Source organism: Saimiri boliviensis, chromosome 20, assembly GCF_048565385.1.
Source record: "Saimiri boliviensis isolate mSaiBol1 chromosome 20, mSaiBol1.pri, whole genome shotgun sequence".
NCBI classification, from domain to species: domain Eukaryota; kingdom Metazoa; phylum Chordata; class Mammalia; order Primates; family Cebidae; genus Saimiri; species Saimiri boliviensis.
Window position 1 is genome coordinate 28490830 of NC_133468.1, and position 14280 is coordinate 28505109.

At 48.7% G+C, this 14280-nt stretch overlaps 1 protein-coding gene across 8 annotated transcripts in view; it reads left to right on the top strand.

Moving 5' to 3' along the window:
• GRID2IP (Grid2 interacting protein) overlaps positions 1-6498 on the top strand; it is a 54493-nt gene extending 47995 nt beyond the window's left edge. For 4 of the 8 annotated variants that reach the window (XM_074390266.1, XM_039460574.2, XM_074390263.1 and 1 more), the window contains 2 exons: positions 1480-1644; positions 1888-6498. In XM_074390266.1, the coding sequence (XP_074246367.1) occupies positions 1480-1644; positions 1888-1959 (237 nt within the window). In that variant the 3' untranslated portion in view covers positions 1960-6498. Of the gene's footprint in view, positions 1-1479 lie in introns of all 8 variants that reach the window. The other 4 variants (XM_074390262.1, XM_074390260.1, XM_074390265.1 and 1 more) reach the window with 1 other exon arrangement.
• The last annotated feature ends 7782 nt before the right edge of the window (positions 6499-14280 follow it).

Below are 14280 nucleotides of genomic sequence, written 5' to 3' on the forward strand. Positions count from 1 at the left end.
GGTATGATCACACCACTGCACTCTAGCTGGGTGACAGAGTAGCTGTCTCAAATATAAAAGGAAGGCAGGTCAGGTGCGGTGGCTCACACCTTTAATTCCAGCATTTTGGGAGGCCAAGGCGGGCAGATCACCTGAGGCCGGGAGTTCAAGACCAGCTTGGCCAACATGGTGAAACCCCATCTCTACTAAAAATACAAAAATTATCTGGGCATGGTGCCATGTGTCTGTAATCCCAGCTACTCCAGAGGCCGAGGCAGGAGAATCACTTGAACCTGGGAGGTGGAGGTTGCAGTGAGCCAAGATGCCACTGCACTCCAGCCTCGGCAACAGAGCCAGACTCAGTCTCCTGACTCATTTGCTTGCCTGCTGTGGGACTTTGGGCAAGTCACTTACCCTCTCTGAACCGTTTCCTCATCAGGAAAAAGAGAGGACATGAAAACCCCTACCACAGTGGTTATTACTTGATTATGATGCTAGTGGGTTCAACCATGGCTCAGGCACCACCGTGCTTGCTGTGTGATCTTGGACCAGTTGCTAAAGTCCTCTGTGCTTTAATTTGTTCGCATGTAAAATAGAGATAATCTACCTGGTAGAGGTGTTACGATTCAACAAGCTTGGAACAAAGCTTGGCACAGTTTTAAGTGCTGAAAAAACAATAGCAATTCAGCCACTGAATCTTTTTGCAGGACTGAGCATGTATCAGATGCTATTCTGAGCGCTGGAGTTGTATGCAGGGAACAAGCTTGCGCTTAAGTGGTAGGAAATGAACTTTGAACAATTTCAGATCACGACAAATGCGTTAGAAAAGAGGGTAAGGCCTAAGGCCAGGTGCAGTGGCTCGTGCCTGTAATCCCAGCACTTCGGGAGGCCAAGGTAGGAGGATCACTTGAGCCCAGGAGTTCGAGAACACCCTGGGCAACATAGACCCAATCTCTATTTTAAAAATCAAAAAATTAGCTGGGTATGGTAGTGTGAGCCTCTGATCCCAGCTACTTGGGAGGCTGAGGTGGGAGGATCATTTGAGCCTGGGAGGTAGAGGCTGCAATGACCTGTAAGCCATGAATATGCCACTGCACTCCAGCATAAGCCACAAAATAAGACCCAGGCTCAAAAAAAAAAAAAAAAAAAAAGTAAGTTCTAGAGAGTGACAGGTGACAGAGGGACTGTAAGTGGGTAGTTGGGGAAGAAGGTGGCAGTGGAGGCCTCTGATCAGAGACCCATGGAAGAGAGCCTGCAGAACGAGCAGGGGTGAAAGGCCTGAGGCTGGACTGGCTGCAGCCAGTTGCAGGACGTGCTTAGTGGCCAGTGGGACTGGAGTCCCTGAACAGGGCCCTGTTCCCCATTGGACACAGGGCCTGGCCTCGGAAGGACTTAGGCTAAGTAGGAGTGGGGCAGCTAGGGGTCTGTCTGTCTGGGGCCACCACCCAAGACCCCGAGGGCACTGGCGGGCTGGCTGTTTCCTTAACCCAGGCCTGTCAGTCCTTCTTAGAGACGGCCCAGCCAGCGCTTCGGGTGCTGGACGGGCTGCAGCGCGAGGCCATGGAGGAGCTGGGCAAGGCGCTGGCCTTCTTCGGGGAGGATTCCAAGGCCACCACCTCTGAGGCTTTCTTCGGTATCTTTGCAGAATTCATGAGCAAATTCGAGGTGAGCACCAGTGGAGACCTGAGGGTCGCTTTTGGAGAGGTGGGAGCCAGAGGCCAAATGAAGGGATCCTCAATGAGGCCAGGGCTGGAAAAGGGTACCCAGTGAGCGACATGTCTCCCTAATCCCCTGATGGGGTGGGTTGCAGCCTCAGTGCTGGCTGTCTAGGGTAGGAAGAGGCAGGGAAGGTGTCGCAGGCTCCTGGGAACACTGACCACCCCCTACCCCTGTATTTCCCCTCCCCAGCGAGCGCTGAGTGACCTGCAGGCCGGGGAGGGCCCACGCAGCTCCGGGATGGTTTCACCCCTGGCCTGGTGACAGTGGCCACACCACATCCTCTGTGGCCTGAGCAGGGAGATGGAGGCCGAGAGGGCGGCCCAGACACTGCTGAGGTCTGTGGCCTCTGCGCCCCAGGCTGTGAGCACACCTTCAGCCTCTCCTGCAGCTACCTCAGCCGCTGAGCTGTCGCCGGGCCTTCCTCTGCCAGCCCTTGTTCCTACCCCCAGGCCCGGGGCCAGATGCCCTAGGAGTGGGCTCTGAGTGTGCCTGCACTGGGAGGACTGCGCCATCGGCTTCCTGGGGCCACTTCCCGCCTTCTCCCGGGCTGTCGGGGGGCCTGGAGTGTGGATTACAAAGTGGCCACATTCCTAGGACATGCAGACCGTCTTTCTGATCCTGCTCCTAGCAGGTTCCTGCGAGGAGGCCAACACCCTTGAGCACCACCCTGCAGGCAGGCACAACCCAACATAGAGGGGCCCTGGGGACGTACATGCCCAGCCTGGGCCTTGGAAGCTGGCTGCAGAGGCACAGGAAGAGAGAGGCCAGGGAGCGACGCAGGGAAGGAGGGGCTGGAGGAGGAAGACCCCCTATGTCACACTGCAGAATTGAGGTTTCATGCAGTGGACATGAAACCTCTGTAGAAGGTGGACACCTTCTACGGAGGTGGCCCGATTGAAAGTGGGGAGACTGGGAGGGGACTAGGCATGGTCAAGGTAGAGCAGACAGAATGGGGAGGTAAGGCGGGAGGTGAGCAGGATCTGGTGGCGGACTGCCAGACTTCTCACCCAAATGGATGGTGATGCTCCCTGGAGCAAGTCATGAGACCAGGGCAGGTCTGGGGGCAGATGACACAATCTGGGATGTATTTGGGACCCAAGTGGCCACTTAAATGTGCCTAGGCATACAGCAGGAATTACCTGGATGCCAGGAGCAGGAGCAGGTGGTGTGGTGGGCAGGGAGGGAGGGTGTGGGACTGGTTTCACTTTTTTTATTCTCTGATTGGCAGATCCTTGCATCAGACAGCTTCCCCCATTGCACCTTTCTTTTGTTTCCCCCTGGAAAAGTCTGAAATGGGCTTTAATCCTGTCTTTTGGATTCTTTTTCTCCCGCTGCAATCAAATGGCTTACATTGCACCTGGGCAGTAGTGGGGACCTGTTCAGTCCTTCCTAGTCCCCCAGGCCCCTTTTTGAAGCCATCTTTTTTTGTTTCTTGCACACAGCCACTATACAAAAACATCAAGACCAAAATATATACTGCAAGGGGGATGTGGCTAGTGGGATTCAGTTCTCCCCAGCAGCTCAAGTGGAATCGTTTCCGAAAGTTTGCAGTGCCCGTGCCTCTGAGAAACATGTCAGGAAGTCAGTTAAAACCTCTACAAGCCAGGCGAGGTGGCTCATACCTGTAATCCCAGTACTTTGGGAGGCCGAGGCGGGCAGATCACCTGAGGTCAGGAGTTCAAGACCAGCCTGACCAACACAGTGAAACTCCGTCTCTACTAAAAATACAAAAAATTAGCTGGACATGGTCGCACATGCCTGTAATCCCAGCTACTTGGAAGAATGAGGCAGAAGAATTGCTTGAACCCCCCGGGGTAGGGCGGAGGTTGCAGTGGGCCAAGATCCCACTACTGCACTCCAGCCTGAGCGACAGACTGAGACTCCATCTGAAAAAAAAAAAAAAAAAAAAAACAAAAAACAAACAAACAAAAAAAAAAACCCTGCATGAGATCTGTAGAGATTATAGATTCCAACAGGCTTGATCTTCAGGCCTGGTTAGCCCATATGGCATTTTCCTGCAAGTTAGAAACACATGTCCCTTCCAGGAGACCTAATCTCTTGATTGCATAGTGTGGCAGGCCAAGCACCAGCTAGGTTTTCTCCCTCACTTGCCTTGTATTGGTTATCTGTTTGCTACAACAACGCTGTGTAACAAACTGTCCCAAAACTCACTGGCTTCAAACAGCAATCACTTACTGCTCATGAGTCTATGGGTCCCGGTTCTGATCTGAGCTAGGCTCTGCATCCTCAGCCAGCTGTGAGTCAGCTAGGCAGCTTTGATAATCACACCAAGCAATCTCGTGTCTGGTGCCTTTGGCTGGAAAAGCTGTGAAAGCCCTGAAGGGTCTCTCATTTTGCACCCAAATAGCCAGGATTCTTTTCATGTGGGAAGGTGGGGTGGGGGGGTGTCAAAGAGGGTGAACAAGCCAAGGCACAGAAGATGGCTTGAGGCTGAGGCTCAGAGCTGGTATACTGTGCCTTCTGCCACAGTCTGTTGTCCTTCCAAATGATAGGGCCAGCCCCGATTCTAGGGGAAGGGAAACAGGCTCTGCTGGATGATATCACAAAGCCACTCCACACAGAGTGTGATTCAGGGATAGATGGAGAATCAGGGCCATTTTTGCAATTAATCTACTACATGCTCTGTTGGCCAGGGTGCAGGTTCCAGGCTCCTTAAAATTCCCAATGGCCCTGGTGCTGCCTGGACCCAGCACAGCTCTGGTTCCCCATCCCCATATACCCGCCAGGTGGCATGCTTCTGTCTGTCTTACCTGGTCGCCCACCCAGGAATTACATTACTTCTCTCCAGGTACTTAGTGTAGGCTGGGTGCAGTGGCTCACACCTGTAATCCCAGCACTTTGAGAGGCTGAGGTAGGCAGATCACTTGAGGTCAGGAGTTTGAGATTGGCCTGGCCAACATGATGAAACCCTGTCCCTACTAAAAATACAAAAATTAGCCAGGTGTGGTGGTGGGCACCTGTAATCCTAGCTACTCGGGAGGCTGAGGCACAAGAATTGCTTGAACCTGGGAGGTGGAGGTGGCAGTGTGCCGAGACCGTGCCACTGAACTCCAGCCTGGGTGACAGAGGGAGACTCTGTCTCATAAATAATAATAATACATAAATAAATTAAATAGATACTTAGTCCAGTGGGCAGTGTGGTCTGTGCCTGCCTGGCAACCAGTCTTGCCCTTCTTCTGGGAAAGCTTCCTGTTTCTCCTCTGAGAAATTATTCCTCCTCTACTCCTAGGCCCTGGAGCTGGGGTGATTGGATAAGGATGATCCTGTGATTCTGGCTGCATGGCTCAGAGTCAGTCCAAGCCTCCAGCTGGCACTGTTTGAAAAAGAGATTCCCCAGGCCAGGTCCAGCGGCTAACGCCTGTAATCCCAGCACTTTGAGAGGCCAAGGCAGGAGGATCACCTGAGGTCGGGAGTTCAAGACCAGCCTGACCAACAGAGAGAAACCCCGTTTCTACTAAAAATACAAAATTAGCTGGGCGTGGGGGCGGGGACCTATAATCCCAGCTACATGGGAAGCTGAGGCAGGAGAATCACTTGAATCCAGGAGGCAGAGGTTGTGGTGAGCTGAGATTGCACTACTGCACTCCATTGTGGGCAACAGGAGTGAAACTCTGTCTCAAAAAAGAAAGAAAGAGATTCCCTTTGCTCTGGAATTTCTGGATGTAAAGAAGCTTGAAGTCAGGAGGGGCTGCCAAGACCACCACATGAAGGGCACCTGCCTGGATATAAAGCTAGTACAGGAGAGAAAAAGAGGAGAGATTGCCATATACATCCCACCATCCCTGGATCCAGCCATACCTGAAGCACACACTGCACTTGTCAGTCTTCAAACCAACAGATTCCCCTTTGGTTAAAAAAAAAAAAAAAAAAAAAAAAATTAATGTATTTAAATTTCCTGGCTTAGGCTGGTTTGAATGGTTGCTATTACTTACAACCCTGAAAGGGTTAACTAACAGACCCATTAACAGATGCTGAGAAATATTCAGTCTTTTTAACACGCTCAGTGAGCACTCTACCTTCATACACACATTGGCCAATGCTTTTTTTTTTTTTTTTTTTTTTTTTTGAGACAGTTTCGCTCTTGTTACCCAGGCTGGAGTGCAATGGCGCGATCTCGGCTCACCGCAACCTCCGCCTCCTGGGTTCAGGCAATTCTCCTGCCTCAGCCTCCTGAGTAGCTGGGATTACAGGCATGCGCCACGATGCCCAGCTAATTTTTTGTAATTTTAGTAGAGACGGGGTTTCACCATGTTGACCAGGATGGTCTCGATCTCTTGACCTCGTGATCCGCCCGCCTCAGCCTCCCAAAGTGCTGGGATTACAGGCTTGAGCCACCGCGCCCGGCTTGGCCAATGCTTTTTAATTGCCTGCTGTATGCCAGGGGCATTGCTGGGTACAAACATCTTAGAAAGCAGCCTCTCTGAATTTGGTTACCTGAGTTATGTTTTATGGTAGTTTTACCCCAGAGTCGGTGCAAAGCCCTGTAGGTGAGTCAGTGTCTGTACCATATCCACCCTAACCCCTAGGATGTCATCCTCACCAGATGACAAGGTGTGAATGCAGGCACTTATGCCTGAGGAATTCATTTATCTCCAGTAATACTAACAAAATAATGTAGCCTAATTATCCACCACCTTTCCAGATAGTAATATCAGTTAATGTTTATTAATTAGTGTGCTCAGTGTTTTTATGGATTTCATTTCATTTTACTTTCACAAAAACCCTCCAGGGTGGGTTTTGTTATCTCCTTTTTGCAAATAAAACTCTAAAACTCAAGAAGGTTATGTGACTTGCTGGATCTAAAACTGAAGTCTGTCTAAATCCAAAAGTCCCATCCTGTGAGTGGAAATAGTATATACAGACACGCGCGCGCGCGCGCACACACACACACGCATATATATACACACACATATGCACTCCAAGGCTCTAAGGGCCACAGATGCTGGGGATTTCAACACAAAACCCTTACTTCTTTTCTCTCTTCCTGTTCCTCCCTCTATTTGTTTGCTAGGGCTGCTGTGATAAAATACCATAGACTGAGCAGCTTGAACAGAAGAAATGAGTTTTCCCACAGTTTTGGGGGTTGGAAGTCCAAGATCAAACTGTCGGCAGGTTGGGTTTCTCTGGAGGCTGCCCTCCTTGGCTTGCAGACAAGCTTTCTACCTGTGTCCTTACTTGATCTTTTCTTCCTGGCATTCCTTCTCCACCACCTCCTCCTTGTCTTCTCCTTCTTCTTCTTCTTCTTCCTCCTCCTCCTCCTTCCTTCCTTCCTTCCTCCTCCTCCTTCCTTCCTTCCTCCTCCTCCTTCTCCTTCTTCTCCTTCTTCTGCTTCTGCTGCTGCTTCTTCCTCCTCCTCTTCTTCTTCCCCCTCGTCCTCCTCCTCCTGTCTCCCATCTTCCTCTTCCTCCCTCTTCGTCCTCCTCCTCCTTCTTTCCTTATTTCTTCCTCCTTCCTTCTACCTTCCTCCTCCTCTTTTTTCTTCTTCCTCCTTCTTTCTTCTCCTTCCTCCTTCCCCTCCTTCTTCTTACCCTTCTCCTCCTCCTCTTCCTCTTCCTCCTCTCTTCTTTTTCTTCTTCCTTCCCTCCTTCCTTCTCTTCTCCTCCTCCCCTTCCTCCTCCTTCTCCTTCTCCTTCTTTCTCCTTCTCCTTCCCCTTCCCCTTCCCCTTCTCCTCCTCCTTCCTTTTCATAAAGACAGGGCCTTGCTCTGTCACCTAGGCTGAAGTGCAGTGGTACAATCATGGTTCACTGCATGATTGCAGTAAACACCAAGTAATGCAAACACATGGAGGATTGCTTGTGGGCTCAAGCAATCCTCTCACCTCAGCCTCCCGAGTAGCTGGGACCACAGGCATGTAATGCCATGCTTGGCTATTTTTTTTTTTTAACTTTTGTAGATATGGGGTCTTGCTATGTTGTCCAGGCTTCTGCCTCTTCATATAAGGAAACCAGTCCTATTGGATTAAGCCCCCATTTAACCTTAATTACCTCTCTCCAAATACATTCACATTCTGAGATATTGGGGGGTAGGACATCACATATGGATTTGGTTGTTGGCAGAGAGTGATACAATTCAGTCTGTAACACCCTCTTTTCAGGTGCCAAAGGTATAATAGTCCTAGTCTCAAGGAGGCCTTCAAGATCTCTGCATGAGCTGATGATGCTTCACAGAGAAAAGATTCTGTCAGGCAGAGGCAGCAGGCAGTGGCTCATGCCTGTAATCCCAGCACTTTGGGATTAAAGTGGGTGGATCACTGAGGTCAGGAGTTCAAGACCAGCCTGGCCAACATGAAAACCGGTCTCTACTAAAAATACAAAAAATTAATTGGGCATAGTGGCAGAGGCCTGTAATCCCAGCTACTCAGGAGGCTGAGGCAAGAGAATCACTTGAACCCAGGAGGCAGAGGTTGTAGTGAGCTCAGATTGTGCCGCTGCACTCCAGCCTGGGAGACAGAGCAAGATTCCATCTCAAAAAAAAAAAAAAAAAAAAGATTCTATCAGATAGGATTTTCCCACCTTGTGCCTCTTGTACAAACTCGTATGCATCTGCTCCCATCCTCATCACAGGGCATCCAGGCCTCCCTCCCCACTCCTCCAATTCGGAGCTAATTCACTGTTTATGCTGGGCACCTGCCTTCCTAAGCTCTCAGTCCATCAGTGACCACAAATCACTCTCAACTAGCACTTTCCCCTTCACCGTAAATATCCCCTCCCACCGCTGTCCATGCAGCATGCTGGACAGTTCTAGACTTCAGCAGCTCCTGCCCTCTCCTTCCCCTTTTCTTTTCTTTCTTTCTTTCTTTCTTTCTTTCTTTTTTTTTTTTTTTTAATTGAGACAGAGTCTCCACCCAGACTGGAGTGCAGTTGTGCGATCTTGGCTCACTGCGTCGGGCTTCTAATGTGCTGGGTTTACAGGCGTGAACCACCACACCTGGCCCTATTACCCATGGTTTTTTTGTGTGTTTTTTTTGTTTGTTTGTTTGTTTGTTTTTTTGAGATGGAGTCTTGCACTGTCTCCCAGGCTGGAGTGGTGCCATCTCAGCTCACTGCAACCTCCACCTCCCAGGCTCAAGAAATTCTCCTGCCTCCCGAGTAGCTGGGACTACAGGCACATACCACCACGCCCAGCTAATTTTTTGTTTATTTTTAGTAGAGACGGGGTTTCACCATGTTAGCCAGGATGGTCTTGATCTCCTGACCGCATGATCTACCTGCCTTGGCCTCCCAAAGTGCTGGGATTACAGGCATGAGCAACCGCACCCGCCCTATTATTCATGTTCTTAAGAAAGAGTTTTACTGGGTGCTATGGTTTGCATGTTTGTAGCCTCCAAACCTCATGCTGAAATTTGATGCCACCTTTTCCAACTGGGGTTTGGCAGAATGGCTCCTGCAAAGAAGGGTGGCAAAAAAAGGGTCGTTCCACCATTAACGAGGTGGTGACCCCAGGATACACCAACACATCCATGAAGTCTGCTTCAAGAAGTGCCCCTCAGGCACACAAAGAGATCCAGAAATTTGCCATGAAGGAGATGGGGACTCCAGATGGGTACATTAATGCCAGGCTCAAAAAAGCTGTCTGTGCGAAAGGAATAAGGAATGTCACTACCATATCCATGTGCAGTTGTCCAGAAAAAGTAATGAGGATGAAGAGTCACCAAACAAACTCTATGCTTTTGTTACCTACATACCTGTTACCACTTTCACAAATCTACAGACAGGCAATGTGGATGGGAACTAACCACTGATGGTTCAACTATTAAATAAAACTATTTAAAAAAAAATTGGGGGTGGGTGCGGTGGCTCACACCTGTAATCCCAGTCCTTTGGGAGGCCAAGGTGGGTGGATCATTTGAGGTCAGGTTCAAGACCAGCCTGACCAACATGATGAAACCCCTTCTCTACTAAAACTATTTTAAAAATTAGCTGGGCATGGTGATGTGTGCCTGTAATCCCAGCAAAAAGTAAAAATAAAACAAAACAAAAAAAAGATAGGATAAATTTTCTTTTTTTGGGGGGGTAAAGACTATTAATTGGTATGTAATGGACTGTATCTACCTTCCTCTATAAAAGGGTGTTCTGCCAGGCGTGGCATCTCACACCCAGCACTTTGGGAGGCCAAAGTGGGTAAGCACAAGGTTAGAAGTTCAAGAGCAGCCTGACCAAGATGGTGAAACCCCATCTCTACTAATAATACAAAATTTGGGCGGGGCGTGGTGGCTCATGCCTGTAGTCTCACCTACTCAGGAGGCTGAGGCAGGAGAATTGCTTGAACCCAGGAGGCGGAAGTTGCAGTCAGCTGAGATCACGGGGACAGAGCAAAACTCCATCCCTCAACAACAACAAAAAAAGCCAGGTGTGGTGGCAGGCACCTATAATTACAGCTACTCCGGAGGCTGAGGCAGATAATCACTTGAATTCAAAAGGCAGAGGTCGCAGTGAGCCTAGATCCTGACACTGCACTCCAGCCTGGGCAACAGAGCCAGACTCCATCTCAGAAAAAAAAAAAAAAAAAAGTGTTCTGTTTTGTTTGTTTTTTTGTTTGTTTTGAGACAGAGTCTCGTTCAGTTGCCCAGGCTGGAGTGCACTGGCATGATCTCTATTCACTGCAACCTCCGCCTCCCGGGTTCAAGCAATTCTCCTGCCCTACAGCCTCCCAAGTAACTGGGATTATAGGTGTACACCACCATACCTAGTTAATTTTTTTTTTTAGTGGAGACGGGTTTCACCATGTCGGCCAGGCTGGTCTTGAACTCCTGATCTCAAGTGATCCACCTGCCTTGGCCTCCCAAAGTGCTGGGATTACAGGTATGAGCCACCGTGACCGGCCTGGTGTTTTTTGTCTTTGCTATCACTTTGGTGGACTGCCTGTGATGCTCATTATCACAGTCTAGTCAGATGCTTATTCATTAATAAAACTAATTACTAGTTACTCAGGAGGCTGAGGCAGGAGAAACATTTGGAACCAGGAGGCAGAGGTTGCAGTGAGCTGAGATCGTGCAACTGCACTCCAGCCTGGGCAACAGAGTGAGACTCTGTCTCAAAAAAAAAGAAAAAAGAAAAAAGAAGTGAATCACTGGCCATGTGTAGTTGGCCAACTGGACAACACATGCCTGTTGTCCTGTCTTCTCAGGAGGCTGAGGTGGGAGGATCACTGGAGCCCAGGAGGCTGAGGCTGCAGTGAGCTATAATATAATCATGCCACTGTACTGTAGTCTGGGTGATGGACCAAGACCCTGTCTCAAAAAAAAAAAAAAAAAGTCACTGAGTCCACCCCATATTGAAGGGAAGGAGAATTAAGCTGCCTTTCAAGGGAAGTGTCATATCTAAACCATTAAATACAAGGAGTGCTAACAATCCGGTTAACTAGTATTGCAAATCCAAAAAGTACCACACTTGCTATGGAAAATATGAAGACGCAAAGAGTGTACAGTGACAAAAGTGTAAGAAAAAGTGAGGCACAGGGGTGCGCACCTGTAATCCTAGCACTTCGGGAGGTGAAGGTGGGAGGATCAATTGAGACCAGAAGTTTGAGGCTTCAGTAAGCCATAATTGTGCCACTGCACTTTAGTCTGGGCAGCAGAGGAAGACCATGTCTCAATTTAACATCATCAACAACAACAAAAAATACACACACACATACACACACACACATATATGTATATGTATTATATATGTGCATACACATACACACACACACACACACACACACACATATATATATATATATATATATATATATTTTTTTTTTTTTTTTTTTTTGAGACAGAGTTTCACTCTGTCACCCAGGCTGTAGTGCAGTGGTGCAATCTCGGCTCACTGCAACCTCTGCCTTCAGGATTCAAGTGATTCTCCTGCCTCAGCCTCCTAAGTAGCTGGGATTACAGGCACGCACCACCACATCCAACTAATTTTTTTTTGTATTTTTAGTAGAGATGGGGTTTCACCATGTTGGTCAGGCTGGTCTCAAACTCCTGACCTCATGATCTGCCCACCTCAGCCTCCCAAAGTGCTGGGATTATAGGTGTAAGCCACCACAGCTGGCCTACATACATATTATATATGCATATATGTATGTGCATATATCATATATAAGGATCTGCATCTATGCATATATATATGCATATATGTGTATGTGTATATATGCATATATGTATATATATATGTATACGTATGTAGGGAAAAGACAATAGTGCACAGAAGTGCGTGAGGTAATCAATAAAAGTGTTATTATTATTATTTTTAGACCGAGTCTGGCTCTGTCGCCCAGGCTGGAGTGCAATGGCATGATCTTGGCTCATTGCAACCTCTGCCTCCCGGGTTCAAGCAATTCCTGCATCAGCCTCCCGAGTAGCTGGGATTATGGGTGCATGCCACCACATCTGGCTAATTTTTGTATTTTTAGTAGAGGCAGGGTTTTGCCATGTTGGCCAGGCTCATCTTGAACTGCCAACCTTGTGATCTGCCCACCTTAGCTTCCCAAAGTGCTGGGATTACAGGCGTGAGCCACTGCGCCCGGCCAAAAGTATTATTTTCTGAATTTTGTGTTCTTTGTTATCTGTGAGAAGAGCTGGCTTCTCGTAGAAAGAATAGTGTGGTTTCCCAGGGTCCGATGATCCAAAGGGCCCACACTCAGGGTTTAATGTTTTTGCAGTCACTGTCCTGAAAATTTCTGCTTTTTTCTTTTCTTTTTTTTTTTTTTTTTTGAGACAGAGTTTCACTCTTGTTACCCAGGCTGCAGTGCAATGATGAAATCTCGGCTCATCGCAACTTCCACCTCCCAGTTTCAAGTGATTCTCCTGCCTCAGCCTCCTGAGTAGCTGGGATTACAGGCATCCACCACCATGCCCGGCTAATTTTGTATTTTTAGTAGCTATAGGGCTCCTCCATGTTGGTCAGGCTGGTCTTGAACTCCCGACCTCAGGTGATCTGCTTGTCTCGGCCTCCCAAAGTGCTAGGATTACAGGTGTGAGCCATTGCACCCGGCTAATTTCAGCTTTGAATATGTGTTTACCAAGTAAAGCCCAAATGAGACAGTGGAGCATGAAGTAGAGACTTGAAGTTGGGGCATACACATGGTTCCACCTCTTGTCTCTCTGATAGGTTTTCTGAGCAGAGAACCAGTCTGGCAGCCTGGTCTCCCCATTTCTGCTCTTGCTCAGGGACGCTGCCCCCTGTTCAGCTGGGGGCCTGGGTGCGGATACAGAGTGCATCAGGCCAGGTTAACAGTGGGTAAGACCAGACTCATGTGCCCTGTGCCTCTCTGGGCACGCCATGGCGGTGGCTGTCCACTGTGGGTGGTGCCATGGTGCATTTGGTGGGCAACTCGGTAGCGGTAAGTCTTACCCCCATTCCTGATCCAGGTACCTAGGGGGTTCCTTGAATGAAGGTTGCAATACCCTTGAGGATTGCCTTGTGCCAGGGCTTGGGGTGGTGTTTTGCAGGAAGCAATGATGTCTGACTCAACCTCCCTGCACTGACCATCAGTTGGCAGGAAAGGGAAGCAGCACTCATCAAGCCCAAATGCATACTCCCTCCGCGTTCAGTGTAGACACTCATGTGCACCAGGGGAGCACGTGACTGTCTACACTGGCCTATCTAGTAACCCCATGCCCAAGGTGTGCTGTCTTAGGCAGCTCTGTACCTGATGGATCCCCATCCATTCCTTTCAACCTTCATGGGTCTGGCCTATGCCCATCTCCTCTGGCGAGCCCCAGGCACACACTGTGGACAAGCCATAAAATATGAATCGTGAACTTTCTTGGATTCTTCATCTTAAATGATTTGATATTTGCATTAAAAACTGACACTGCTTGTCTGGACGTGGTGGCTAAAGCCTATAATACTAGCAGTTTTGGAGGCCAAGGCAGGAGGATTGCTTGAGGCCAGAAGTTCAAGGCTGCAGTTAGCCATGATTGCACCACCGCACTCCAGCCTGGACAACAGAGCAAGACTCCATTTCTAAATAAAATAAAGACAAATGGGAAAGTTTATGATCATTATTAAAATTTCCCATTTCTTCTGTACTTAGAATGACATTAAATAGCAAACAAGAAACACCACAAGTTGAGGAGACTGCCAAAAGAAAAAGCTTTATCTTTTAAGACTTAACACTTTCCCCCACTGCTTTTTTTTTTTTTCTTTTTGACAGGGTCTCACTCTGTTGCCTAGGCTGGTATCCAGTGGTCCAGTGGCTGCTCACTGCAACCTTTGGCCCCGGGGCTCAAGTGATCCTCCCACATCAGCCTCTATTGTTTTGTTTTGTTTTGTTTTGTTTTGTTTGTTTTGTTTTGTTTTGTTTTAGATGGAGTCTTGCTCTGTTGCCAGGCTGAAGTGCAGTGGCATGATCTCGGCTCTGCAACCACCGCCTCCTAGGTTCAAACGATTCTCCTGCCTCAGCCTTCCAAGTATCTGGGACTACAGCCTCCTGTCACCACGCCTGGCTAATTTTTGTATTTTTAGTAGAGACAGGGTTTCACCACGTGGGCCAGGATGGTCTCGATTTCCTGACCTCGTCATCCGCCCGCCTCGGCCTCCCAAAGTGCTGGGATTACAGGCATGAGCCAC